General features: G+C 54.8%; 6 protein-coding genes across 6 annotated transcripts; 2 read left to right on the top strand and 4 right to left on the bottom strand.

Annotated features, from left to right (window-relative positions):
- Positions 1-1,554: 1,554 nt before the first annotated feature.
- On the bottom strand, positions 1,555-5,205 carry V2A60_008900 (uncharacterized protein; the record flags this gene model as incomplete). The annotated part of the gene is made up of 2 exons (XM_083260170.1): positions 1,555-4,846; positions 4,955-5,205. 2 exons carry the CDS (start codon positions 5,203-5,205, stop codon positions 1,555-1,557), a joined length of 3,543 nt encoding a protein of 1,180 aa, XP_083116296.1.
- Positions 5,206-7,085: 1,880 nt separating this feature from the next.
- V2A60_008901 (uncharacterized protein) lies at positions 7,086-9,671 on the bottom strand (the record flags this gene model as incomplete). Its single annotated transcript, XM_083260171.1, has 1 exon — positions 7,086-9,671. The coding sequence occupies one exon, from the start codon at positions 9,669-9,671 to the stop codon at positions 7,086-7,088; it is 2,586 nt and encodes an 861-aa protein (XP_083116297.1).
- Positions 9,672-13,318: 3,647 nt separating this feature from the next.
- Positions 13,319-14,945, bottom strand: V2A60_008902 (MCT family MFS transporter; the record flags this gene model as incomplete). The annotated part of the gene is made up of 2 exons (XM_083260172.1): positions 13,319-14,439; positions 14,576-14,945. 2 exons carry the CDS (start codon positions 14,943-14,945, stop codon positions 13,319-13,321), a joined length of 1,491 nt encoding a protein of 496 aa, XP_083116298.1.
- A 1,985-nt stretch (positions 14,946-16,930) lies between these two features.
- On the top strand, positions 16,931-17,695 carry V2A60_008903 (GNAT family N-acetyltransferase; the record flags this gene model as incomplete). The annotated part of the gene is made up of 1 exon (XM_083260173.1): positions 16,931-17,695. One exon carries the CDS (start codon positions 16,931-16,933, stop codon positions 17,693-17,695), a length of 765 nt encoding a protein of 254 aa, XP_083116299.1.
- Positions 17,696-20,631: 2,936 nt separating this feature from the next.
- On the top strand, positions 20,632-22,975 carry V2A60_008904 (uncharacterized protein; the record flags this gene model as incomplete). The annotated part of the gene is made up of 3 exons (XM_083260174.1): positions 20,632-20,636; positions 20,716-20,849; positions 20,913-22,975. The coding sequence occupies 3 exons, from the start codon at positions 20,632-20,634 to the stop codon at positions 22,973-22,975; spliced, it is 2,202 nt and encodes a 733-aa protein (XP_083116300.1).
- A 1,155-nt stretch (positions 22,976-24,130) lies between these two features.
- Positions 24,131-26,602, bottom strand: V2A60_008905 (Sec1-like protein; the record flags this gene model as incomplete). Its single annotated transcript, XM_083260175.1, has 5 exons — positions 24,131-25,828; positions 25,891-26,240; positions 26,312-26,399; positions 26,462-26,499; positions 26,569-26,602. 5 exons carry the CDS (start codon positions 26,600-26,602, stop codon positions 24,131-24,133), a joined length of 2,208 nt encoding a protein of 735 aa, XP_083116301.1.
- Between the last annotated feature and the right edge of the window lie 584 nt (positions 26,603-27,186).

A 27,186-nucleotide genomic window follows, 5' to 3' on the forward strand; every position in this document is an offset into this window, starting at 1 on the left:
GCTTTGGTGCTCTCTCCCACGCAAGCCTCCTCCTCGACTTACATGGGCTGACTATTGTTCCAAAACGGCACGAGCGCTATTTTTTTTCTTTTTTTTCTTCTTTTTTTTCCTTCTCTTTTGAGTAAAGTAATACAGCTCCTCGACTTTCTTACCCAGTAATATTTCAACCCCCCCTCCCCTCCAAGTCTGCAATTGTCGTCAAGGCCAAAGATCTTGACGCTGTTCTCTCCTTTTCCCGATGCATAAATACCGCATAGTCATTGGGCAAACTGCCAAAAACAAAAGAAAGAAAGAGGACAAGGCTGTGTTTTTCTAGTTGTTTCTGGCAGTCTATCTCTTTCCCCCCCCCCCCCCCCCCCCCCCCCGTCTCTCCTCTGACTCGAGTCGTGTCGTGCGGCGCAGCGTCCGACTCTCCGGCGTCGCATGACGGTCGCATCAGCCTTTTCCCCCCTCGTCCCTGTTTCCCCGGATCAGGAACCGTCTTGTCAATATATTAGTCTGGGGACCCAATGTTCGGGCAAAGGCTAATAAACCACCCGGTTTTCCCCACCACCACATTCTAGAAGGAAAACGCCACAACAGGGTGCAAGGGGCGGCAGGGAGTTGAGTGGTTTTAGCTGGAGCTATCAGTACTGAGTATACGAAGTACTCCGTATATATTGCCAAGGACCTCCTCGTCAACTGGTGCGGTATCCACCTTTTTTCATCGCGCGCGCAGTAACGCGGTAAGCATCCGTTTTTGGCTTATTACGCGCAACAGTCGTGGACGGGGGGGGGATGACGCTGGAACCCACCAGCTGAGCTGCCACGGCGATGGTGTGCCATGAAACGAATCGAGGAGATGCGTGCGCCAGAAAAAACCGGCCGCGCTGAAAAGACGCGCTTCTCACCCGTACATGGGATATCTATCCCTGGCGGTATGCATCCGGCGAATGGCATCATGAAAAAAAAAGCAAGGTTTGCAACATGCGTTGCCAAGAAACGCTTGAGTCATTCGGATTCCAAGGTCAAAAAAAAAAAAGTATCAACCAAAGAGCCAAGCATTCAGTGCCTAGTTTCAATCACCGCGAGGAATCGCCAACGTTGTTGGCGCTACACGCGCCACACGAGTTGCGATGCCGCGCCTGTTGTGTGTATTCTTGACTACGTTTCGTGGTTTCTGGTCCTTGTCATATTTATGGTTATTATTATTTATTGTTTGCAAGTTTCAGCAGCTAACGAAGCACGATGCATGCAGTCGCATAGTCAACATTGCATTTGCATTTCCAAAACCCCGTCTTTAGGCGAGGGGACAAAGCTACTGGGGGTAAGAGTTTGATTCAAAATGCCTTCTTCCATATATTACAAGAGACGCCTTTTGAGCATATTCCCAGCATCATTTCTCCTTCAAGCACCATGATTCAAGATTGAAAAAAAAATGATTAGATTTTCTGGGTCCTTTAAAAAGCAGACGAGCTGTTGCTCGTCCGAGATGCGGACGCTTTCATCTAGACGGTAGGGATCTTGCAAGTCTCAGATACGTCGTCGCACTTGCTGTCAGCGGAGCAGTCACCGTCACCAATGCAAGGCACGCCGACGCCCAGTACCAGAGGTATTTTCGTCAACAGAGGTGCTTTCCTCGACTGTAACAGGTTTGTTTGCGTTGATATCGTCACTTTCAGCAGGCGTGTCAACATTAACAGCGGCGCCGATTCCGGCTCCAGCAACAGGCGTGTCAACATCAACAGCGGCGCCGATTCCGCCAACAGGTTTATTTTCGCTCACAGCGGCGGCGACTCCGGCTCCAGCAACAGGCGTGTCAACATCAACAGCGGCGCCGATTCCGCTAACAGGGTTGTTTTCGTTCACAGCGGCGGCGGCTTCGACTCCAGCAACAGGCGTGTTAGCATTAACAGCGGCGCCGATTCCAGCGGTTCCGGCAACAGCGTTAGTACCGGCACTTCCAACAGGGGTGTTGAGGCCGATACCGATATTTCCAACAGGTTTGGCATTACCATCTCCAACAGGTTTGGTATTGCCATTTTCAACAGGTTTGGTATTACCAATTCCAAGAGGGTTGGTATTACCAATTCCAAGAGGGTTGGTATTACCAATTCCAAGAGGGTTGGTATTACCAATTCCAAGAGGGTTGGTATTACCAATTCCAAGAGGGTTGCTTGCGTGAATACCGGCATTTGCAAAAGGGATGTTGACGTCGATACCGATATCTCCAACAGGTTTGGCATTATCATTTCCAACAGGTTTGGTATTACCGATTCCAAGAGGGTTGCTTGCGTGAATACCGGCATTTGCAAAAGGGATGTTGACGTCGATACCGATATCTCCAACAGGTTTGGTATTACCATTTCCAACAGGTTTGGTATTGCCATTTTCAACAGGTTTGGTATTGCCATTTTCAACAGGTTTGGTACTGTTGGTATCGCCATTTTCAACAGGTTTGGTATTGCCATTTTCAACAGGTTTGGTACTGTTGGTATCGCCATTTTCAACAGGTTTGGTATTGCCATTTCCAACAGGTTTGGCACTGTTGGTATCGCCATTTTCAACAGGTTTGGTATTGCCATCTCCAACAGGTTTGGTACTGTTGGTATTGCCATCTCCAACAGGTTTGGTACTGTTGGTATTGCCATTTTCAACAGGTTTGGCATTATCAGTTCCAAGAGGCTTGTTAATATCAACACCGACATTTGCAAAAGGGGTGTTGAGGTCGATACCGATATTTCCACCAGGTTTGACATTACTATTTCCAAGAAGGTTGTTAATGCCATTTTCAACAGGTTTGGTATTAACAATTCCAAGAGGGTTGCTTGCGTGAATACCGGCACTTGCAAAAGGGATGTCGATGTTGACGTCGATGTCACCAGGACTAGAGGTATTTTCGTTAACAGCGGCAGTTGCAGTACTAGAGACGCTTCCGATGCTGACTTTTGAGGTGCTTATAGTACTGGTGACAGAGGGGTTCTCGTTGACAGAGGGGCTTTCGTTGACAGATGGGTTTTCGCTGACAGCGGCAGTTGGAGTACTAGAGATGCTTCCAATGCTGACTTTAGAGGTGCTTACAGTACCAGCGACAGAGGGGTTTTTGTCAACAGCAGCGGCTGCAGTGGCAGAGGTGCTTTTAGTACCAGACGAGCTTTCAGTGCTGCTGGCTGCGTCGGTGTTTGCACTACCAGCGACAGAGCTTGTTTCATTGATAGAGTTGGCTCCAGCGACAGAGGTGCTTTCAACACTGGCTGTACTTCCGATGCTGGCTGTGGAGGTGCTTGCAGCACCAGGGACGCTTCCAGAACTGGTAGCCAAGGTGCTACCAGTACCATTGACGGAGGTGCTCCCAGTGCCAGTGGTCAAGGCGCTTCCGAGATCAGTCGCCGAGGTACTTGCGGCGCCGCTATCGGTTTTGCTTCCAGTACCAAATGAGCTCCCAGGGCTGGCTGCAGAGATGCTTCCGGTGCTAGCTGCGAAGGCACTTCCAGTACCACTGACGGAGATGCTTCCAGTGCTAGCCGTCGAGGAGTTTGCGGTGCTAGCTACGAGAACGCTTCCGGTACCGTTGACTGAAGTACTTCCATTATCAGTAGTTAGGGCGCTTCCGGTGCTGGCAGCGGAGGTGCTTCCAGTGGGGGTGCTTCCAGTACCGTTGACGGGGGCGCTTCCGGTGTCAGTAGTCAAGGTGCTTCCAATGCTGCTGGTAGAGGTGCTTCCGGCACCGGCAATGCTCCCAGTGCTGGCTGTGGAGGCGCCTCCGGTGCTAGCCGTGGAGTTACCTTTGGTACCACCGCCAACAGAGATGCTTCCAGCGCTGGCCGCCGAGGAGCTTCCGGCGCTGGCTGTTGGGGTGCTTCCGGCATCATTGCTCAAAGTGCTTGCAGCGCCCGCGACGACAGAGGCACTCGCAGTACCAGTAGCGTGTCCAGTTTTGGTAGTTGAGACGCTCCCACCATTCGTGTAGTTTGCAGTACCGGTGACGGGGACGCGTACACCGTCCGCAGAGCTGTCAGTACCGGTGGCGGATGCAGCATGTCCACCCGGGCCTTCTGCACCGGCCGCAGCATGTCCACTACCGGGAGAGCTTGCGTCAGGACGAGAATATGCGCCATCATGGGCGCCGTACGGTTGTCGGTCGCCGGCCGCAGCATGTCCACCACTGGGAGAGCTTGCGTCAGGACGAGAATATGCGCCACCGTGGGCGCCGTGGGGTCGTCGGTCGCCGGCCGGGCCTTCTGCGCCGGCGGCAGCATGTCCAACGCCGGGAGAGCTTGCGTCGGGACGAGAATATGCGCCGGGGTAGGTGCCGTACGGTCGTCGGCCGTCGGCCGGGCCTTCTGCGCCGGCGGCAGCATGTCCACCGCCGGGAGAGCTTGCGTCAGGACGGGAATATGCGCCGGGGTAGGCGCCGTACGGTCGTCGGTCGCCGGCCGGGCCTTTTGTGTCGGCAGCAGCATGTCCATGGCCGGGAGAGCTTGCGTCGGGCCGAGAATATGCGCCGGGGTAGGCACCGTACGGTCGTCGACCGTCGGCCGGGCCTTCTGCGCCGGCGACAGCATGTCCACCACCGGGAGAGTTTGCGTCGGGCCGAGAATATGCGCCGTGGTAGGCGCCGGGGTAAGCGCCTTCCGGTCGTCGGCCGCCCGCCGGGCCTTCTGCGTCGGCGGCAGCATGTCCACCATCGGGATAGCTTCCGGCGTAGGCGACAAAGGTCCCGTCATCACCCGCAAGAAGTCTGGCGTCAGCGGCCGCGGGTTTGTTGCCAGTCGGTCCCGAAGCTCCACCATGACTGCCAGACAGGCCGCCCGCGAGCTGCGAGGAACCTTCCTGGCTGGCCGGCTGGCCGGTAGGAGAAATCGTACTGATAAGTAGAAGATGTTTGATTAGCATACACATCCTCTCTCTCTCTCTCCCTCTCTCTCTTTGTGTGTGTGTGAGTGTGTGTATAAGTGATCCATCATCGGCTTACATGGTATTGGTCACGTTGCTCGGGCCGACAATGGACAAGACGGTATCTACAACACCTGGCGCGCCGGTGACGGTGGCAATCAGGTTGGGGGCGAGCGTGACGGGGCCATTGGTGGAAAAGAAGCCGATCAGATGAATGGGCTGCTGGACGACGGTCGCGGTGGGAGCAACGTGGGCGACCGGGGTGCAACCGTGCGGATGCGCCTTTGCTTGCGTGGAGAGCAGCGCGAGACTTAGAGCCCTGGGAGCCATGATGGGCAGAATTTTCCAACAGGAGAAAGAAGAAGAAAAAGAAGAATGAAAGAGTGAATTCGGGTTAAAACTAAGAAAAAAAAAGAGTGAATAAAGATTTCAAGTAGAGCTGGTTCTCCGCTGCTCTGAATGACGACGAGGGAAAGTTCTATTGACCAACCACCACCACCTCTATATATAGTCAGCAATTCAAGGCCATAGTTTGTACCACGAGTACGTAAATGTTCATTTCCAGACCAGATAACGTGGTGCCATGATGAATCAAGTTGGAATTTTCGTATTCTTTTTTTTTCCAATATCTGATAGTTTGGCTCATTCCGGCGACGCGAGGGAGGTGTGCATGAGTCGTCGAGAAGCCCTTTTTCGCAGTCCAGCCAGAAATCGGCCAGGGTCAGCTCCTGAATGCTCACGCCCTCACCATGACACGGATAAATGAGAGAGCTGACTTGGAGCTTGGCAATTATTGCCGCGGTAGAGTCCATGCATACCTGACCTTACCCACGTATGTGTGTGCCCTCGGATTTGGCACAGCGGCCATCCCAACACCAACACCAATCCAAACCCGCTCCCCCCCTTCTCCCTGCTCAGAAAAGGATGACGGTTCCTGCCAAGCAGCTATCCGAGCCCGACGCATTGGGATCAGATAGTCCAAGGTACACCATCATCGCCAAGTCTCTCAACTAGTCATGTGTTCCGGATGTGGCAGGCCTCGAGTGCTTGCAACGAATCCATCCCCACGAGCGCCGACCAACAACTTTCTCATAACACGGTGCCCGGAAACAGCTTCTGCCGAGACTTATATTCCCCCTTTTTCCCTGACGCGACTGCTGGGGCTGCATCCTTGCGAGCGAAGCTTTGCGTAGTTCTGAGAGAGCATGTTGTGACCTCGTTGTTGGTGGAGTTCCCCAGCGGGCCTCGTTGGCAGTGAGTGGAACGGTTGCGTTGGGCAATGCAACGCGATAGATGCCAAAGAAATGAAATCGAATGAACGATTTTGCGACATTGTGTTGTGGTAGTTCAATATAGAGCCGGTGTGTGTGCGCGCGCGCGCGTGTGTGTGTAGTTGATATGCCACCAGTCCAAGGTTACGTCTTTCCTGCCCACGGTTAAACAAACGCCGCCCCTCTCGGCGCGCACACATGCGCCGGATGAAGTGCAGGAGTTTCCTTTAGCAGAGCAAAGAAATGAAAAGAATATACCAACTCCTTGGTCGTTGGCCGTGCAAAAAGAAAAGAACAGAACAGAACAGAAAAGAAAAGAAGCAAAAAAACGGACACGATGTTGTATGGCAGGACGGTTGCGAGCACACGCAACGTCCTACAGCGGCAAGAGCGGGTATCGGAAGGTGACAGTGGAAAAAGAAATCCCTACCCTAAAAGAAGAAGATGTAACACATTCTACATAGATACTAAATACAAGAGGTCTTGACAATGAGATAATGAATCATTTTATTGATACCAGTTTTAGGGTTTCTCTTAAATATACATACATGTAGATATACATACATCATGAGTTTCACCTTCCACAGTTCATCCATGCATCATGCATCATGAGTATCTTCATCACTTATTCTTCATCATACCCGTCGGCGTTCCCTGCTTTGGACTGGTGCCATCAATCTCCGCTACAGAGTACAGTTCAATATCGATCGTTCTCTAGCAAATGTCATTATGAACGCTCAAATTTAAAATTAGTAAAGATGTAGCATTTATAGTCGTCTCCGCCCATACTGTACAAGACATGTCAAGTACCAAAAAAAGACCCTAAAAAAGTGGAAGAACAAGATGAGAAGAAAAAAAAAAAAGAAAGGAAGAAAGAACCAAAAAACAATGAGAGTGTTTATAGTACAAATAATTCATTTTTCTTGCCGCTTCATAACATTAGATATATTGCCACCTCTGGTGGTTATCCGCCACCCACCACCTCGTCGCAAACGCCGCCTCCTCTGCCCACTTGGCCGCCTCGACGCCGTACTTTTTCTCGACGGTGCGTAGCATGCCAACAAAGTCAAACGACGCCACCTGGCTCTCCTCGTGCGGGTCCGTCTCCAGATCCGAAAAGTACCACTCGGCGTCCTGAATCAGCGGCACCAGCAGGCGCCAGCGTGAGCTCTGCATGCTGCGGGTCGAGATGGTCTGGCCGCCAGGGCTGACGCTCGTAAAGATCCAGCGGCGCTCCTCGCTTTCGAGACGGCGCAGCAACGACGGCGCTTCGTAGTTGTGGAACAGGTCGCGTGCCGCCTTTTGCTGCGCCATGTTCAACGCGCCCGTCTCCAGGAGCAGATCGAGGACCGTGGGCACAATCGACATGGAGCTGACGAGCTCGTTCACATCAATCACTGGCAGCTGAGGGTGCGAGAAGACGAGGGGCACGTGAAAGCTGCCCGAGCTAGGAACGCCCCACGGTGAGGCGCCGCCCATCTCGACGACGGGCACGCCGTGGTCGCCGACCAGCACAATCAGGGTGTCGTTGGTGGCACCCTCTTCTTCGACAATGTCGAGAAGATGGCCGACCCAGCGGTCGACGTAGCCGACAGCGTTGAGGTGCTTGGAAATGTCCTGCAGATGGTTGTTGGCGTCGTCCTGGACCATGGGAACGTAGACTTCGTCGCCGGGGAGGCCGTAGGGGAAGTGCGTCGAGCTCGTCAGGTGGGTGAGAAAGAGGCGCGTATCGTTTTCGCGCGACGTGCGGAAGGCGTCGCGAAAGTATTCCTCAATGGCGGGCTCGGGCATGCCGTCGTAGCGGACGTCCTCGACCGTCACGTTGCCAAAAGCAGCCTTGTCGCTGTGCAGGTACTCGGAGTCGACCATTTCGTCCTCGAGGTAGCCGATACCCTTCATCAATTCGTACTGGTGGTCGTACTGTCCGGTGACGGACATCATGAAGGAGTTGTTAAAGGGGCGGTCGACGAAGCCTTGCGTGCTGCTTGCGTCGCTGAGGCCGTTGAGGACCTTGAAGACGTGTGGCAAGCAGGGCTGGTAGATGTGATGATTGTATTCCTTGTTCATGTCGGCAACAAGGGGATTGACGCCACAGAGGCCGCCCGTCAAGCTCTTGAGAGTATACGTGGCCGAAGGTGTGTTCTTGTTGACGTTGATGCCTCCGCGTCGAGGAGTCTCCTGGTGGTCAAAACCGTCATTGTAGTCGCCGGTGAGGTAGCGGGCAGTTTGGGTAAGTGTGGCGGCTCGTTCTTCGGCCTGCTGGGACAGCTTCTTGTCGTCCCAAGTGTCGCGCATCTTGTTGTAGACATACTCGCCCTTCTTGAGGGGGAAGACATCCTTTCGTGTCGACTCGAGGAAAATGAACATGACATTTCGGATGGAGACGTCCGAGAGCTTGCCCTTTAGCGAGTCAAGGAGCTCATTGCCGTGGTTGGGCTGGCTGATGGGGTCGAGGTTGCGATCGTAGTGCTGCTTGTCATCGCCGTACCAGTCGTCAAAGCCAGCGGGAGCGTTGCCGTCCTTGGGCAGCCAGTCCCAGTGGGTGGGCTGGGCAAGAGTGAAGGGAACGTTCCATTTTTGGTCCATGTTCTTGTCGTATACGGGAATCATGTTGGTGAGAGGAGAGTCCGAGCCACGGAGATAGTCGACAATGGGCATGGCGATGGCGGTCCAGGAGATAAAGATGAAGGCCTGCTCGGCCGGTCGTAGCAGCGAGGTGAGAAGCTGAATAAAGAGAAAGACGGCGGTTGCGATGTAGAGCATACGCAGTTTGGGGTCGCGTCGGGCGGGAGCGGTACTGGTGATGATGTGTTCGGGGTATTCGGACTCGACGTCATGGTAGTGCTCCTCCTTGCCGACGGGGATGTACTCGTCGTGGCGAGGACGACGGCAGATGGGAATCTTGCTGAGGAGCAGAGAAGCGGCGGCCTTGACGACATCGAGGGCGATACCGGCGAGGAAGAACATGGGGCTTTTGAAGAGCATGCTGCCAAAGAAGAGGCCGACGTTGGCGGAGACGAAGGCCCAGAGGCCAGTAAGCATGATGGCCCAGGTGTTGGAGTCGGCGACGAGGCCGGCATTGCGCCAGCGCGGCTCGCCGCCAATCATGAGAAAGAATGAAATGTTGGAGACGGCGAGGAAGTGCTGAAGCAGGGCGGTCAGGGTGGAGAAGGTGGTGGCGAGGAAGCGGAACCAGCCGCCGCCAAAGTGTCCCAAGGCTTTGCCGTCGAGCAGAAAGCGAAGGAGCAGGATGATGACGGTGTCCTGCATGAAGAGGCTGGGAAGCCATTGTATTAATTCGCCCAGGGACAAGACCTGGGAGTGGATGTAGATGTGAAGGCACTTGCTGGCGAGTATGGAGGTGGTGGCCAGGGCGAAAACGAATGTACGATCGGTGATGCGGAACAAGGACGAGAGGGCGCCGACCAGGCGAAGACTTCGACCGAGACAACGTCGACCTGCCATGGCGGACGTGTGATGAGGCCCGTAGGAGGACGTTTCCTCTTGCTGGAGGGGTAGCCCCATGTTGAATATAGACTTGTGTGAACTGAGAATCGGAGACCGGATTGAGATGGAAGAAGAGGCTGGCAGGTCGTGAGGAGGGGGAGGAGGAGGAGGAGGAGGAGGAGAAGAAAAGAAAAGAATAGAAGGATTCAAGAAGAGAGAAAAAGCAAGGTGAACAAGTAAAGAATGGAATAGCCAGCAGGCGAGAGAAGGGGGGAAAGACAAGAGGAGGAGGAGGAGGAAGAGGAGAAGAAGAGGAAGATGAGGACAAGGAAGAGGGGAGAAATGCTAGGTAGATAAATTGACCGCGATGGATGGCTTCCTTGGCATGGAGAGGGCTAGGACAAGGCGACGATGGGGAAAGGATCTACTTGGTGCTTGGGTGGGAGGATACCAAGTAAGTAAAGTACTCCGTACTGAGTAGGGAGGCACGGAGGTAAGCACAGCAAGTACAAATAGCAAGGCTACTCGGTACTTAACTAATAAATATCAATACTTGTAAATAGAGGCGGAACGTGCAGAATCATGCATGCCGATGCGGTACGTACCGAGGGGCATAAAGGCATAAGAAAAGGAAGGGGGAGGGACAAAAAAAATGAAACTGCTTGGTGTATTCATCTTCAACTCGATAGTTCTCTCTCTCTTTTTTTTTTTTTTTTAAAAGTTCCCTTTTTCTCTTTTTTGGCATTGACGAAATTAGGTGTGGCACTCGGAAGTAGCCACATTGACGAACCCCAGCTATAACAAAGGGGGGGAATGGATACTTGCCTGACATGGGAGAAAAAAAAGGAAGCCATCAGTTACTGAGTGGTACGGATAGTGAGTTACGGATTCCAGGAAGCAGGTGGCAGGGCCAAGTCGCGTGTTCACTTTCCACAACAAGCCAAGGCGCCATCTTTGGCCCAATGGCCCAGTGGAGGGGGGCTTATGGGCCGCCTTTTTAGCGGGTTCCACATCCACAGCAGGTCCTTTTTTTTTTCAGTCTTTTTTTTTTTTCTTCAAGCGCTGAAGATTTTGCTCGCAGCCACTATAAGCACACCGATATGTTTATATGAATATGTAAACAAGTACTTGGGTCTGTGAATCAACCAATCAATCAACCCATTACAAGCAGCAAAGTATCAAGTTTGCAAGCGCAATAGAGGGGGTACAAGGGCGGGCAGTTGGATACTTACTTACTCGTCGGTAGGCACTCAAACAGGAGGTACAGGCATGGGACCGCAAGGCACAGTGGGTGGGTCTGCAAAACCAGGTACCGAATGCAAACATTCCAGCCACAATACGTTCGACTGCCCTATCGACGAGTCCATCAATCCACGAATGGTCAACAGTGAATCAGCGCCTACGTCCTTTTTTTTTTTTCTTCGTTTTCTTATTTCGCAAGACTCGGCTCTTGTCCGGACCATCATGGGCCGCATAGCCACCGACAAACTGCCCGGCTCGTATACGTACTTTGACCACTAACCACTTGCTACTTGGCAGCCTGTATCAGTAAGTACCGAGTGCCGAGTGCGGAAATAGACTACTGGTACTTGCAGAGCAAGTACTGATTGGTGCTGGTGACTGAGCACTAGGCACCAATTTTGGCGCCTGCCCACTAAGTAATAGGTACTGCCAAATACCTGGTAGGCATGTAGGTAGGCATTTTAGTAGCTACAGGCAACATACTACCTACTCAAGCTCCACCATCACGAAACCTACCGCCGCCACTGCCTCTTTCTTTGCCCTCTGTCTCCTCCCATGGGCCATCCATCACAACGCCACAAACGCACATCACCTTTCACATCACACAGCTATACGGACAGCTTCTCTCCGCGCACCGAAAAACACATCTTCATTTGGCCCAGCCCATCTTCAGCCACAATTCCATCCCATCACCTTTATCCAGCCCTGCCCCGTCCCGTCTTTTGGCAGCCCTACCAACACAGTCAGTACTTACCGGCAACTTTCAACAGCCCTACTACGTATCTATCATTTTTTTTTTCTCGACTCATTACTCGTAAAAAACTGACGTGGATCAGATTGGGGCTGGCCTCCCTTTGCTTGCTTCGTGTTCAGTCTTCGTTTCTTCACCCTCAATGCTGCAACGATTTGAGACTTGGATCATCAATGCTTATTAACCCCCTTGGGTGGTATTGTCCCAACTAAGCAGGCAGTGCGCGTTCCTCAGCTTGCACCTGATACCAAAGAGAAGACTAAATAAAAACAAATGAGCCCCAGTTTCCGGTCTCAGTACTCAGTATCCGTAGAAACACCATTTTTTGCTCCCTTTTCTGTTTTCTTCCCCTGCCAGAACTACTCATGGTTCGATTCGAGACACACAGTCGTCCCAGCAAAACAAGCATCTTCGCGACACAAAAATTCCCACCTTGCTTGCCACCTTCAGCCCATCCGGGCCATCTCCCCCCCTTTCTGCTACCCACCCATCATCATGCCCCGGCTAGCCTCCACGCATCATTCATGCAGCAATTGTCAAACCTTAACCCTTCTCAGCCAAGCCTGGACGGACCCAGGGGCACAGTGGCCCCGTCGCGGTCCGCGTGGCTTGCCAGTGAATGGGGCCAGTCTTCTGTGCTTCCCAAAGAAGCATTCTATTGTACTTACTTACCAGTACAGCACTGCGCGCCAGCCAGATTCGTCCCTCAAAACGGTGCCTTGAACTAATTTCAAGGGAAAAGAAAGAGCAAAAAAAAAAAAAAAAAAAAAAAAAAAAGCTGGGGGTGGCTTCCCACCTCATATCCCGGCAACTCCGGTCTAGACCGATGCGAATTTGATCTTTCCATTCAACTCACAAGACAGAGACCCCTCTTTCTATCAAATATTCTCTTCTGCTTCCAACTGCTGGCCAGTCGGTAAAAAAATAAATAAATGCCCCAGTCAATGCGCGGCTCTCGACTCATGAGTGCCGGAGCCATCAGCTCCGCCGAGTTCACGGCCACGGGCAATTTCATGGCTGGTCCGCCATCAATAGCTGTCACCCAGCTGACCCTCAGCTGACCGGAAGCTATTGGCCACAGACAGCCCTGATTGGGGGTCTCCTCGCAAGGGAGTTTCCTGTGGCTTGGGGGATGACGCTCAACCGCACTGCAACTGCTCAATCGAGCAATTGCACACGCGAGCGGCGCCGTTGCAGGGTCTTGGAGCTGCATTCCGCCCCTGCCGCCTACTTGAATAACTTGCAGATGTCGCCGCCCATCCAAGGGCCTTTGGGCCTGTCTAAGTAGAAGGAGACGGGGGAGAGAAGGGGAGGGAAAAGGGGGACACGAAAAAGACATGCCAAGCGACCGATAGGTCTTTTTTGTTGCTTCTTGTTTGGTAAACCCCTGCGAAACGGGCTCGTCCTTTGGCGGAAACATGCGCAGCCTCTTTGCTCGGAGGTACCGACGACCCAAAATAGCATGCATATACGAGTCAAGGTGAAATCATCAAAACCAACCACAAAATAATGCCGCTTATTTATGCCTCTATGCCGACAACAAGATAAATCTTTGTGATACAGTTGCTCCTGACTATGCTTCCGTCTTTCTATGCAAAAAAAAAAAGAAAAAAAGGAGAAGAAGAAAAGAAAAACAGTACCTCGGCTGCCTCACATTTCGGTCCGTCTTACTGTGTCGTGTATAGATTGCTTTTTTTTCTGAGCGCCTTGCAAACGACCTGGTGCGGCGCGCTTACAACACAACCTTTAGCTTGAACTTGGTCAAGACGAGGCGCGCAATCATGACGCTCGTCGTACCCGCCAGGAGAAACACGCCGGCGTAGACCTTGATGCCGACCAGACCACCGGGCTTGTCGATGATGGCGCCGGCGATGGGCGTCGCGAGCAGGCCGCCCACGGACTGCGCCAGGCAGGCGATGCCGTTGCGGTAGCCAATCTCCCGGATCGGCGACACCTGCGCAATGAGCGCGACGAGGAGCGCAATGTACGCGCCCGAGAACAGGCCAAACATGGCGGCAAACGCAATCGTCGTCGCGTTGTCGGTGCCCGGGATCCACATGGCCAGCACGAGGATGCCCGCGACGTAGCACGACGCGACAAAGGCGTTGAAGCGCCCGAAGCGGTCGGCGAGGATGCCCGAGCTCAGGCGGCCGACCAGGCTCGCGCCGTTGTACACGGCCACGAGGTACTGCGCCAGCTGCTTGGCCATGCCGCCGTCCACGGCCGCCGTCGGCAGGTAGTTGATGGGCGTGTACAGCCCAAACGGGATCAGGAAGAGGCCGCCGAGGATGAACATGAAGGGGAGCTCCCGGAACGGCGCCCTCATCTGCGCCGCCGTGAAGCTCGTCTGCGGCGCAATCGTCGTGCGGCGGCGCACCGTTGCGATCGTGACGAGGAGCAGCGCACCGATGAGGAACGCGCCGGTCCGCATCGCCCACCCGTAGCTCACGTTGTCGATCAGCCGCGTCACCATGATGGGCAGCACCACGCCGCCCAGGCTCGAGCCCGTCGCCAGCAGGCCAAACGCCAGGCCGCGCCGCCGGTCGAACCAGCCGCTGACGCAGGCAATGGCCGACAGGAACACGGCGGCGACGCCGACGGCGCTGCACACGCCCTGCGACAGCAGGAACTGGTAGTACTTGCTCGAGATGGAGGCCATCATGAGGCCGAACACGTGCAAAAAGGACCCCGCGACGAGCAGCCGCTCGGGCCCGTACCGGTCAAAGAGCACGCCGATGGGCGGGCCCATGAAGGACATGAAGAAGATTTGCAGCGCGGGGATCCACGAGATCTGGCTGGCAGAGTACTCCTTGAGCGGCCCTTCGGCGTAGTATTGCTGAAAGATGCCCACGCCTGCCTCCTGGTTAGATCAAGGATCAAGAGAAGACGCAAGAAGAGAGGTAGTGTAAGTGAGCGCTGGAGAGAGAAGGGAAGTGGCCTGGGGAATGGAGAAGAGGAAGAAGAGGAAGAAGAAAATGCCACTACATACTGTTGATCCAACCGTAGCTACAAAACGAAGCGCACCAGGCGCCCAAGACGACCAGCCAGGCTTGCAATCCGCCATCCGGCGCGGCACCACCGCTCGCGCCGCCCTCGTCGACCGCCGTCGCATCGCTGCTATCGTCGACCTGCTGCCGTTGCCTCTCCTTATCGTCGACGTCGTCGTCGCCGCCGCTGCGGCCATCGGCGAACCCGCCCGTCTTTTCTGCCGCCGCCGCGGCCTTTGATGGCGGCGGCACGGACACGGCGCCGTCGACGTTGACGAAACTGTTGCTTATGGTGCGCTCAATGTCTGTGACGACGGTGCTGCCGCCGCCGCCGCCGCCGCCATTGTCCTTTTCTGGGTTCACGGCGGACATAGTCGGGGAATAAAATATGCCCTTCCTTTTTTTTCTTTTTTGCAGAAAAAGCCGAGGCTCAACGAGCCGGGTATGTGTGTTTTACTGTATCAGACTCTCCGACAACGACGAAGAGGGAAAACCGTTGATCAAGGTGATTAAAAAAGACGTCGGTAAATTCCCCATGACAGAGACTCTTCTTTCAAAAAACTGGATGAGAAAATGCCCATGGTTGAAAAAAAAAACGGCACACTCCTAGGTTCGGCCCCTACAGGCGTGGGGGGAAAGACAATACCCGGTAATAAAATCCCCACATCGGTCCCCCGCCGAATTAGGTGCGAGCTGCAATGGCGCACGCCTTGCCAATCAAACACGGCTAAAGAGAGAAGAAAAAAAAAACGTGGGCGCGACAGAGCTGACAAGGAAGTTGAGAAAAGGCCGAAAGAGCGAGATCAGACATGAACGGCGGCGGCGGGGAAGGCGGGGGGGCACCCAACGAATCGGCAAAAATCCTCCCTGCGCCGAACATTTCTCCCACCGTCGGCCTCCTCATGGTTGTGACATGCAAGTTTACATTTTGGATGAGTAGCCGCCTGTTTTGGTGTGCCAAGCGCTTGGAGCTGGATTTCTTTTCTCTCTACTACTCATTCTTCAGCCTTTGCTCTTCCTCTGCTTACGAGGAGGAGAATAAGAAGAAAAAAAAAGGAGGACCGAAGACGGCCTTCGGACGCCGCCCCCCCACCCCCCCTTCTCTTCCCCTCTTCTCTTTCGGAGCTCGGACGGGGTATCAAGGGCGCGCGGCGGCGGCGGCCGTGGCGCGCGGCGGCCGTGGTGCTGTAAGTAGTCTTGGTTGAGTCCACGTTGCGCCGTGTGCGCCGTACAAAAGGGCCGGGGGATGAACAAAGTGATATGGGGGAGGGGGGGTTTCATGATTGGTATCATTTGGCTTGAGAGCAATGCTTCTATAAGTTTTTCCCTTTCCTCCGTGTCTCTTTCCCCTGTCGTATCCCTTCCTTTTTTTTGGGCGCCATGGGTGCGCATTCGGCTCAACTAGAATCACGGTCATTGTGCAGACCACTCGTTCCAAGACATCACATCTCTCGACGAAGGGGGCCAAACGATGGGAACGGGTATGAGATACATTCTCTTCGTCGGAGGGGGGGGGGGGCAAAGAGCTTTGTCTGGCAATAACACGGCTCTAAGCAAAAACCTGTTTTTACTCACAAGGGAATCGCAGTTGGCATGAACATTGGCTGCGAATTGATGCTGCGTTGGCTCCAAGACGAATATACACAGCTGCCCAACTCAATGCAGCCGTATTCGTACTAGACAGCAGCATTCGGGAGAAAGGCGACTACGAGCAGGAACGAGGTCACTTGGCCTAGAACTTATCCATCGCGTGGGCTCAGGGAAACACAGATGGCTCTCTGCCCCCCCCTCTCTCTGTGTCTTTCAAGCGAAAAAAGTAAACTTGCCCTGCTGAAGAAATGAGCGGGCGTGCGCCCAGAAGCTTAACTAATAGTATTAGCTAGATCGGCTCGACAAGGGGGAGGGGGCGGTTTGCCAAGGTCTGGGGTATATGCGGGATACTTGCTTGGCAAAGGAAACTCAGCTTGCATACTCCGTATAGACAGCTGCACCAAATCAATGGATCAACAGGCCGAAAACATGACCAGGATGCGAGGAAAGAGTTGTGGGCAGCATATTACCCGACAACATTTCTTGTCAGCCTCTGGTAGGTAGCGCGCGTGGGGGGAGCGCCTCACCGGTGACGCATTCGCCGCAGCCTCGTATCGTGTAGCCGGCCGCTTATTCTGCGGCGTCTTTAAAAGCGTGGCCCTTCAAGTGACACCATAACCAAATAATTGCTATTTTTCTCTACCGAGATATTTCAAATACCGCAAAGGGAGCAAAAAAAAGTAAAGTTCAGTTTCAACTTTGGGTCAGTTGTTGCACCACGAGCCACACACACACACACACACACACACAACACACATCCACAGACAATGGTACTACTGCCCAAGCTCAACATCGCCATCTCGCCGCTCAACTATGCCGACATTGACGCCTGCGCCGGCATCTCGCGCGACTCCTTCGCCATAGACCCCCACACCATCGTCAAGCAGCTGGGCCGCGACGGCTACGACATGCACGCCATGGCCCGGCGCGGGTACCTCGCCAACCTGGCCCGGCGTGACATGGTCTTTGTCAAGGCCGTCGACGCCGACACGGGCGCCGTCGTCGGCTACGGCGGCTGGGTCTTTCCGCACGTCAGGCCGGACCTCGTCCCGTGGACCGGGCCCGCGGATGCCAAGCCGCAGGAGGAGGAGGAGGAGGAGGAGGGGGAGAAGGAGGAGGGGCCTGGGCCCAAGAGACAGCCAGACGCCATTGATCGCCTGCACGCGCTCGAGGACGAGGACATGCGGTACTTTCAGCGCACGCTCATCCCGGCCGGCGAGCCGTGCATGATCGTCATGGGCCTCGCCGTCGCGCCGGCGCACCAGTCGCGAGGCGTCGGCGGCGCGCTGCTCCGGCACGGCAACGCCGTCGCGGATCGGCTGGGGCTGCCCGTCTGGGTCCATTCCTCGCACCAGGCGGTGGAGGCGTACCGCAAGGGCGGGTTCGAGCCCGTCCGGGTGCTGGACGTGGACCTGGACGAGTACGCGCCGCGGCCGCCGAGGGACGACGAGCCGGTCATGGGCGACAGGGGCAGCGGCGCATGGGGACACTACGTGATACAGTACATGAAGCGTGAACCGAGGAAGGGTTAACAAGAGAAATCACAGTACTGTAGCCGCGTCGAATGGTGCGGCAGGTCGACTGGTCCTAGTGTGCATCCATCCGGGGGCAGGGTGCGGCTCATGGCGTCGACTAATGGCTTTACTTGTGCTACACGTATAGAGAACAATGCCTCGGGAGGCAGAATGTCAAGATAGCAGGGCCGCGCCTGTCTCGCTCAGTCCCTCATTGGCCTTTTTGTCAAAGATCAGCCATGAGCTATGGAGTGTTGGGGTCTGATCTGGTTAACAGTAGCTGGAGGTCAGGCTCATCCTTGTAGCGGCCCAAAGCCACTGCTTTCCACTCGTCCCAGCCCATCCCATTATCGACTCCCACGGCCTCGCGGAGACCACTAAAGAGTCCAAGGAACCCATCCCAATCGACCAGATCATAGCCGCGGCAGAAAGAAAACCTGTGCTGCAGTTGGCCATTCTGAACAATCTGCGCCAGCTCTCCCTGGTCCTTTTCTTGAGACAAACTGACAAGATAGAGCTCTTCTTCGCCGGGCACATTTTCCCGTCATAGGAATCTACCACAGGCAATAGTACAATCGGTGAATTGAAAGCATTTGATGGTGGCGCAGTGTGAGCCCATTCCCAGTCTGCAATACCTGTAATGTTATAGTCCTCATCAATGAGAATGTGGTCTCCTCTGTCGTCTACATGTTTCAAATAGAAACCACGATCCCTTAACGAGGGAGGCAGCACTAGCGGGACCGGATCATGGAAAAACCGGTGAACGAGGGAAGTATCAACTGCCTGCTCGGTATAAGCCTCTTCGTGTATGATCTGTCCATTCGCTGCCTGAGCGATGATTCGTGGTACTCTTTCGCAGAATGAAACGGCCCAATAGTACACATGCCGCTTGGTTCAAAGTTCGTAAGGGAGTCTCGGGCCAACGCGCTAACGCGTGATTGACCCGGGGTATCTAGTGAACCCAGCTCTTGGAACGGATATTGACGAAGCTCAATGAGGACCTCTGAGATCTGATCAATGACCTTCCTCCTTTGCTGCTGACTGTCAAGGGACCAGCTCAGCGACTGACCAGGTAATTTTTCCATGAGGGAATAACCGACGCCAACTGGATTTCTAGAGTGTTCAAGTGCGTAATCGTATACTTTTGGGGTGGAATTTTGGGTTTTTCCAAGAACAGGAGAGTGGCCACTTCGCTCTGAATATTATAGTCACGTAGGGCCAGAGGCGGTTACGTAGCATTAAACCTGCGGATTCGTGCTAGCCAAACGACTCCGTCTTCAAATCGGACTTCAATATGGTAGTTCATGCCTCCCATAGCAGAGCTTCGCGTCGCTCTGTCATATTGCAGTGGTGCTATGGAACATTGAATGCCAGATCGCAAAATTGTAGCTCGTGCCTCAAGCGCAGTCGTATCGATCTTCTTGATCAAACGGGATAGCTCAAGCTCTTCCGCCTGTCGTGCAGCAGGATCGTAGGCATCCGCATCCTGTCAAATGGTTAAGTGGGCGCGATTACGTCGGTGGGAAGCAGAAGCAAACCGCCCAGAGAGGACAGCTATGAAAATTCTTTTGCAAGTGTTGAGAGCAAAGGCAACGGCCGCAGAGCACACGCTCACCGAGTGTGCGAACTGCTGACCTCACAGCTTCCGAAATCGCACTTCCACATCGGCATGGTTGGCAGCGCTCCAAATCGAGACTCTCCAAGTGATACAATAGGAGCCCCGTGTGTGGAAATGACTTATCAAACAGCGGACGGGATTCTTCGGTTTCTGATGAAATGAAAGCGAGACAGGAGCCGAGTGCAAACCGATTGGTGATGGCAGCCACCCATCTCACAGCAAGCTTTCCATTGGCGGGAGCCTGGCAACCAGCCCCCCCCGCGGGGCAGGCCGGCCTCTGTCTTAACTTGACAAAACTTCACGTAACTAGTTTTCCCCATTTCTGGACAGGAGCTGCTGCCTACTTGGCCGAAATCGTGTGCCAATACTTTGACACAGCATAGGTGGATAGCGTGGCGTTTGTGCCGTTACTGGGTGCTGCGATTATACTTGGATACACTCTGTAAGTAGTTGAGTACAGATTACTCCGTACAGTAGGGACCATTCACACACGGCTAGGTAGGGGCACCTAGGGAAGGCTGGACGTCACCTGACCCGCAGCCAAGCACATAGTAGCCGAGACCTGTTAGGCGAGAACTACTGATAGGCCCAGGAGCGCTATGAATAATGGCCTTCAGTGGCTGCCACTTGAGCCACACGAGCCACACGAGCCACAGCGACACAGCAAAGCTCCGGCAGCCCACAAACACCGCTAGCACCCTTTCGTCCAGCAGCGTCGATGCGCACAAGGCAGAACCATCACCACCGCCTAACCATCCGCTGGGCCTCCAACTTGCACACACAAATCGCACTTGATCAACCTCCCTCGCCCAACACCGACCGCCCTCACCCGCTCCACCGACAACAAGCTCATCCAACAAGCACCCTGTATCTTCGTCCCCTTCTCTCAGGCTCATAGTCACCCGTCGACCTCGACACAGTCTCGCCACACCCCACCACCATATTGACTGCCCTCCCTTTCTCCTCCCGTCTGTCGCAGGCAATATCACACCTAGCATCACATTCTGACCCTTGGCGCGTCCACAACCGACACTCGGAATTGAGAGTCATCTCACCCTATCGACACAGCTAGTTGCCGCCAATTTTGCACCCTCTTGTACCATAATTGATAACGGTCTGCCTCTCCGGTAGCCACCGACGACCCAGGCCCTACGTCACAGACCACGCGCTTCCTCAACCGGACGACAGAAATCCAACACAGCAGCCTTCTGCCAGATGGGCATCGCGCGGCCCACGTTCGGACATGGTTCTTCGATACTCAGCAGATTCTCTGCTGCATTTGCGCAATTCTCCACTGTGTATTAAACCAGATGGCCTGCCTCCTACCGAAGAGTGGATGGGGTGAGTTTTGACCGCTGCCGACATCCGTTTGCAAGCCAACATCGCCATTGACGCATTTTCCTTTCTTCTCGCCCTCTAGCGCACCTGCAGAGCAGCAGACCCGAACTCAAAGTAAGACTCTCAATGATAGACCACGCAACGGCGGTGCCTTCTCGGCCGACCAGCCAGACCGTCGGTCAGGAGCCGAGCGTCACATGTCCCGTAACAGCGCGAGTTGGTTTACCCCTGCTATCGGGAAACAGATTTCCAGATCGGGCTAACGTGCATATTCTCCAGACCCAGATGAAATCGTCTTCGCGCCTCCACGAATCAACTTTTCCTCATCCCGAAGCAAACTCCTCGATGGAGACAAAGCTGCCAAGGAATTAGAACAGGGTCGATTTGGGATTCGCAGCTCCGAAAATGACCGCGCGCGCGACGGCCGAGGCAATACGCCTCGCCGGCGTGGTGACAGCGACTTTGATGGCGAAGGCTGGAGCACAGTGAAGCCGCGCAAGAGTTTCGGCGCCGAAGGCGCGGAGCGCTTTGCCGGCAAAATGGGTGGCAACTACCGCGATGAGGTCAAATCGAGCGATCGCGACGGGAACAGAGACCGTCAAAGCAAGGCGACCGATGCTTTTGGCCGCGATAAGGCCAAGGATGCTGATGGCCGTACTCGCAACGGTCTGGGCAGGAAAATGGAGCCTTGGAGTAAGGCGGAGCCCAATGCCGATGGTGTCGCGCCCGACCGACGCGACCGTGACCGAACGAAGAGCTGGAGAGAACGTGACGCAGAAGCTGCCACAGAGAGCAATCGAGGTGGTGACCGTCGCTGGGGTAGAGACCGCGATCAACGCGCAGAGCGTGACCCTGAATGGTTTGACGAGCCAGCCAAAGACCAGCGCGATGTCCACACCCAGCAAGACTTTCAAAAGTGGATGGAACAAATGAAGAAAGCTAAGAACTCTCAGGAGAATCAAGCCGCTGAAGCAGCTGAACCCGAAAAGCCCGTCAAATCTACGCCCGTTATTGAGCAAGGTCCGGACAAGTTCTTCATGGCTTTTGGTGGCGGAACCACCATCGACAGCCAACCTCAGACAGAACAGGCAGAAGGAGCCAACAAGCCCAAACCCGCTGGAAAATCGTCACGTTTTACGTCATTCTTTGGCGGCGGTCAAGAAGAGCCTCGCCAGCGCACCGAGTCATCCACGCCAGCGACTGCAGCACCCTCGGTCCCTCCCGGCTTTGCCCACCTCTTTGGTGGTGGGATGACTCCCGCTGGTGCCCGTGGCGGATCTACCGGCCCTGATGATGAGAAGCAAGCATTTGCACAGCTGCTTGCCAAGTTGCATAAACACACCGTCAGCAACACGCCACCCGGCCTTGCATTGTTCTCGCCCCCGCAACAAAATGCCAGTGACGGCGGCAAGAAAAGCGCCGTGACATCGCCCGAGCCTTACCAGCAATACGGTAACGAGCGCAGGGAAGGACCTACTGCCAAACCCCAGCAACAGCACCAGCAACAGCAACACGAAATCCACGCCCCTCGTCCCCAGCAGCAGAATGCTCGCCCCGACCAGCTGCTCCAGGACCTTGTTGGTCACCACCAGCGAGCTTCTAGTCAAAGCTCGTCGCACCGTGGCCACTCCACGACAAAGAACAACAGTAACGCCGAGTTTCTGATGAACCTGATGCGCGCCGGCCCCCCCAATCCCCAACGCGCCGAACAACTGCAGAGCATGATGGCTCAAGGCGGACACATGCAACAAAAACCGTCATCCATGTCTCCCATGAACGAGCGGGACGCGCACACTCACCAGCAGCAGGGCCGTCCCGGTCCGCCACCGGGATTCCCTGCCCTGGACGACTCGTTCCGGTCGCCGGACCCTGAATCGCGACCCAACCCGACGCAGATTCTCCAACGCCCGCCGCCTCCCCCAGGCCTCGACCACATGCCCCCCAACTGGATGCATGGCCCCATCCCGCCCGGCGTCGGCCCCCCTCCCGGACAGCGCGGAGGTGGTGGCCCCATGATCCCTCCTCCCGGGCTCCCCGGCGGCCCTCCCAACCGTAACATGCCCATGGCACACATGTTTCCGCCCAACTTTCCCCCGGGTGCTATGCCGCCGCCGCCGCCCCCCGAGATGCGCGGCAGCATGCACATGCCCCCGCCCGGCTTCTTTGGCGGGCCGCTCCCTCCTCACGGCTTCGGTCCGCACCCCGGCATGCCAAACTTCAACGGCCCGCCCCCGCCGGACCCTCGTGCATTTGGCAGCTCTCCCTTTGACGGGCGCGGAATGGCTCCTCCGCCTCCCGCTGGGGAAGCTGGTCGCAATGGCGGCAGCTACGGTCGCCAGTAAGACGATGCCGACCTCTTTCTTCAGCCACCTTTCCTTTTTGCTCTACTCGATGGCAGAGAAAAAAAAATTGTTTTCGACACGAAGACCAGAACAAGGAGTGATAATGTCTGTACGCGGGGGATGCATGCTGGGAACCAATGATGTATTTTATTCTGTTTAACATGCTCCCATCTTTTATTATTCCGGGAGAAGGCGAGAGAAGGAATGCACGAATGGGTGGAAAGGACGGATGGATGGACGGACGCATGTAAAGCTTTTTTTCTGAGCTGACGAGATTCCTTTCTTTTATTGTTTCCCCCCATTTACCCCCTCCAGATGCGGCAATATTCTACCGAAATCAAAGCCTGTTGTGAGGATATTTTACCGTCGTCTTGCTTCTTCTGCTGCTATCCGTTGAAAAGTAGGGGGAAGGGGGGGCCCAATTTTGCAAGGAGAAGAAGAAAAGAGAAAGAAGGCGGTGGACTTTTCTTCCTCCTCTTCTTCTTCTTCACCTTCTCTCTCTTCTTTGGTACGTGATTTGGTCGCCGGATTACATTGGTATGATGATGCATGTGTATAATCCTACCATGGAAAAACAACACAGAACGATTATACAGCTAGGTAGACAAACACTCTTACCTTGTAAACGAGAGAGAAACAAAAAAAAAACGAAAAAGAAAAGATGAAAGAAAACACTGCTATCTCGCAACGTTTAAAAAGAAAAAAGGAAATGTGTGACGGTTCTGTTTCACCGACTGTTGATACAGCGGCATGCTATACGGCGTGAGTCGCATGTGCGCTGCTATACTGGCAAGGTAGGAAAGTTATGACCATTTATTTACCACCTGTCCTTGAAATATCCCGACCCCGTTTGTCCGCATTATGATGTCTCCCAACTCTATTCCAACTGTACTCTACTTCTCGTCTTCCAGCTCCCCGTCTTACTGGCCCATCTCATCCACGCTTCTTTCGCGCCGACACTGACCAGGTAAACGATTTCTTGTTCTGTACCGTGGTGGGCGGCTTGATGGCCTCCACAAATGAGGAGCGTTTGAGGCCACGCACGGCAATTGCGGCCGCGGCCGTCGCCGTCGCCGTCGCCGTCGACGCTGCTGCTGCCGCCGTATCCTCTGAGGCGGCGGGTGGCACGGATATCTCCCTCAGCCGGAGAGAACCCTACTTCTTCATGCCCAGAAAGTTTCTCCGCTTCTTTTCCTTGTGCAGCTTGCCGTCCGCTGGTGGCGGCGCAGACGCGGGCACTGACGCAGGCACCGATGGCGGTATTTGGGGTGGCCCGCCGCCGTTGCTCGGTGGGGCAGGGGGCCGGTTCAAGCTCATGTTGCCCATGGCCTGGGTCGGGGGGGCAGGCGCCCTGGGAGCGCCGCCGTGTCCGGGGCGACTTGGAAGACCACCTTGTGGCGGCGGCGGGCGGCCACCGCCACGACCTTGTTGTAGCGGTGCTTGACCCGGTGGCGGTTGGGCGCCACGAGGAGGCGCAGGACGCTCAAGTAGATGCGCCGGTGCACGAGGTTTTGGTCTGTCCATTGGTAGGTCGAGCTGGCGCTTGTCACGGCTGAGATCGCCTACTTGGCGAATAAAGAATTGCGGCGTCAGCATATGTGAAGTTGCCAGGATAATATCGCGGCTGTTTTGCTGGCCGACCTCATAGCAGACCCGGCTTTCGCTATACGTTGCACCACCAGCCACGAATACAATAATGCGCTGCTTGTTCTCGGGCTGCCGGCGTCCCGCAGCCGCCCAGTTCGGTCGTCCAGCCCGGAGGGAAGTTCCCTGTGCTGCCAGCAGTTCCTCGTTAGGGTCCAATGGCGGTTTCACATACGGAAATAACCCTTGATCTAACGCGCCCTTTACGAGATGCTCAAGTAAAGGTTTCAGGGCAGGGTCGAATCGGGACAAGAAGGACTCGTCACCAAGCTGGGCTGCCTTGGGATCTTTGGGGAACAAGGCCAAGTATGGCCGTCGTTGCTCCTTGAGCTGGTGATTGACCGAGCCGCCCAGCAGCTCCAGGTTGCTAATAATCTCGCCATCCTGAACAGGTAAACCAGCGTGTGTGAGGAGTTTCTTTACATCTTCCATAATGATGCCCCCGCGGAAGAGAATGTACATGATTATGAGACGTAGTCTATCCATGGGCCGAATAGCCTCGTCATCAAGTAGCCTGACAATGGATTCCAATACGTTTTTCGCCTTTCGAAAGTCCTCGTCGATGCCCGTAGCGAGGGTCTGTTCGGCAGACGCGATATCGGGAAGCTTGTTGTGCTGGAAAATATTCATACACTCCTGCGCCATTGTGAGGTGGAGCGAGTAAGCTTCTTTCATCTCTTGGAATTGTGGTAGTCCAGCCAGCATATCACGAATTGCGCTCAGGTTGGTAGGGTCAGCGTTCTCGTTGGTAAAATGTGGGTTTTCGTCAATGAACTTTTGAAAGTCGCCCATAAGCTTATCAATTGTGTCCTTCATGTGACGATGACGATTGTCGACCCAGACCTTGTCCTTTTCGGAAAGCTCCATGTCCTTTTCTTCCGCCTCGGCTGTACCAGCGTTGATGACTGTGTGGTATGTGACCTTATCGCCCTCCTTAATAGGCAGAAGATCGTGCGCCATGGCTTGATAGGAGAACTCGTGTAACAAGGGAGCCATCAAGTCCATGGAGCGATCAGTGATGAGCAACACGCCCTGCGGTCGGTTCGTTTGCGGCGGGAAGTTCTTGTTGTATTGTGCGTAGCCATCGAGTTCTTCTTGCACAAAGCGTGCCAAGTGACCGCACAGGACGCTTGCCTCGTGGATCGCATTGCGAGGTTGGTAGAAGCGGACTTTTGGATATTCTCCAAGGGTGATGCACACTCCTGCAATCTGGAGATGAATTAGTCCTCGGATCAAGTACCACGGGCCGATGCCGTCTCGGCTGCAGGTACCTTTTGGGCCAAGTTTTGCATGTGTTTGGGAACAAGGTTGTTGCAGGCGGGATGGTAGAGCATGGGAAAGCTCCAGGGATCACGGAAGATGACAAGATGCGATTCGCGAGGATAAAAGTCGCTGAAGAGGGTCTTGGAGCTGGCTCGCAGCTGGCGGATGCCGGGAAAATCGTCAATGCGCCGTCGCAGGCCCGGCTCGAGCAGGTTTGTCCAGACAAGATAGGCTCTGCGGTAGCGGCGGACCTCAAAGTCGGCGAGAAGGCAGTCGACGATATGCGCATCGGGGGTCAGGATGTAGACGGCGTCCATCTCGGGGTTCGGTTCGCGGCGTTCTTCGATGCGCTCGATAGCTATGTGCCGGCATCCGTTAGCCTTCTGGAGGGCGGGGTATGGGGGAGCCAGGTTAGGAGGAACAACACACTAGCAATGTTGTTGTTGAGGATATCATCTTCCTTGATGCAGTTGTCGATTATCTTTTTGGAGTGTTCGTCGACGATGAGGCATTTCCACTGCGGATAGATAATTAGCTGAGACGCTGATGGGTGGAAGCAAGTCTGGCCAGTCCTCTTACGTCGCCCTGGGTGATGCTCCGGATCTCGTTGAGGATAACTACGAAAAGCCAGTTAGCCGGTCCGCCGCATTCTAGGGCGCCCACGCTTCGGGGTGAATTGATGGTACCGTCGTGCTGCTCTTGAATCACCGAGAGCCCCATGTTGTCGTCGGCAGCGGGGGAGCACCGCTTGCGCGTGGCTCCGGGTCGAGAGCGGGTGAGGGTTGTTGTCGTCGCTGGCGGAGGGGAGGCGGTGATGTCACGGACGGGGAGGCTTGGGAGAGCAGGGCGGAGCACCAGGAAGCAGTAGCAAATCGACAATAGGCGGAAGCAGGGAGGGGCGATCAAGGGTCCAGCTTGATTTTCCCACAGACAGCTCTAGGCAGATAAGGAGGACGAGAAGATTACAGCAACAGGGGCAAAGGAAGAAAAGAAAAAGAAAAGAAGAAAGCAAAGGAAAAAGATTGGCGCTGGGCAGGCAGGCCGAGGCGGGCTTTTGCGGTTATGCAAGATTCAAAAACAGGAGCTGCGATTAGGAAGGAGGTTTGGCGGGGTTGTACGGAGTACAGAATACCTACTAATAGTACCTATAGTACCTACTGAATACTACCTAACCTTAACGGACAGCGTCATGCTGGTCGCAGCCAGTTGAGGTAACCCAATGTGGCCTGTACGTTGGGGCGGGCGGAGGGGACCAGGGGGGGGACGGGGATGGGCCGGCGGGCGCGTTGCCACTGCTGGCTTTG

This window comes from Cordyceps javanica, chromosome 6, assembly GCF_051103115.1.
Source record: "Cordyceps javanica chromosome 6, complete sequence".
NCBI lineage: Eukaryota > Fungi > Ascomycota > Sordariomycetes > Hypocreales > Cordycipitaceae > Cordyceps > Cordyceps javanica.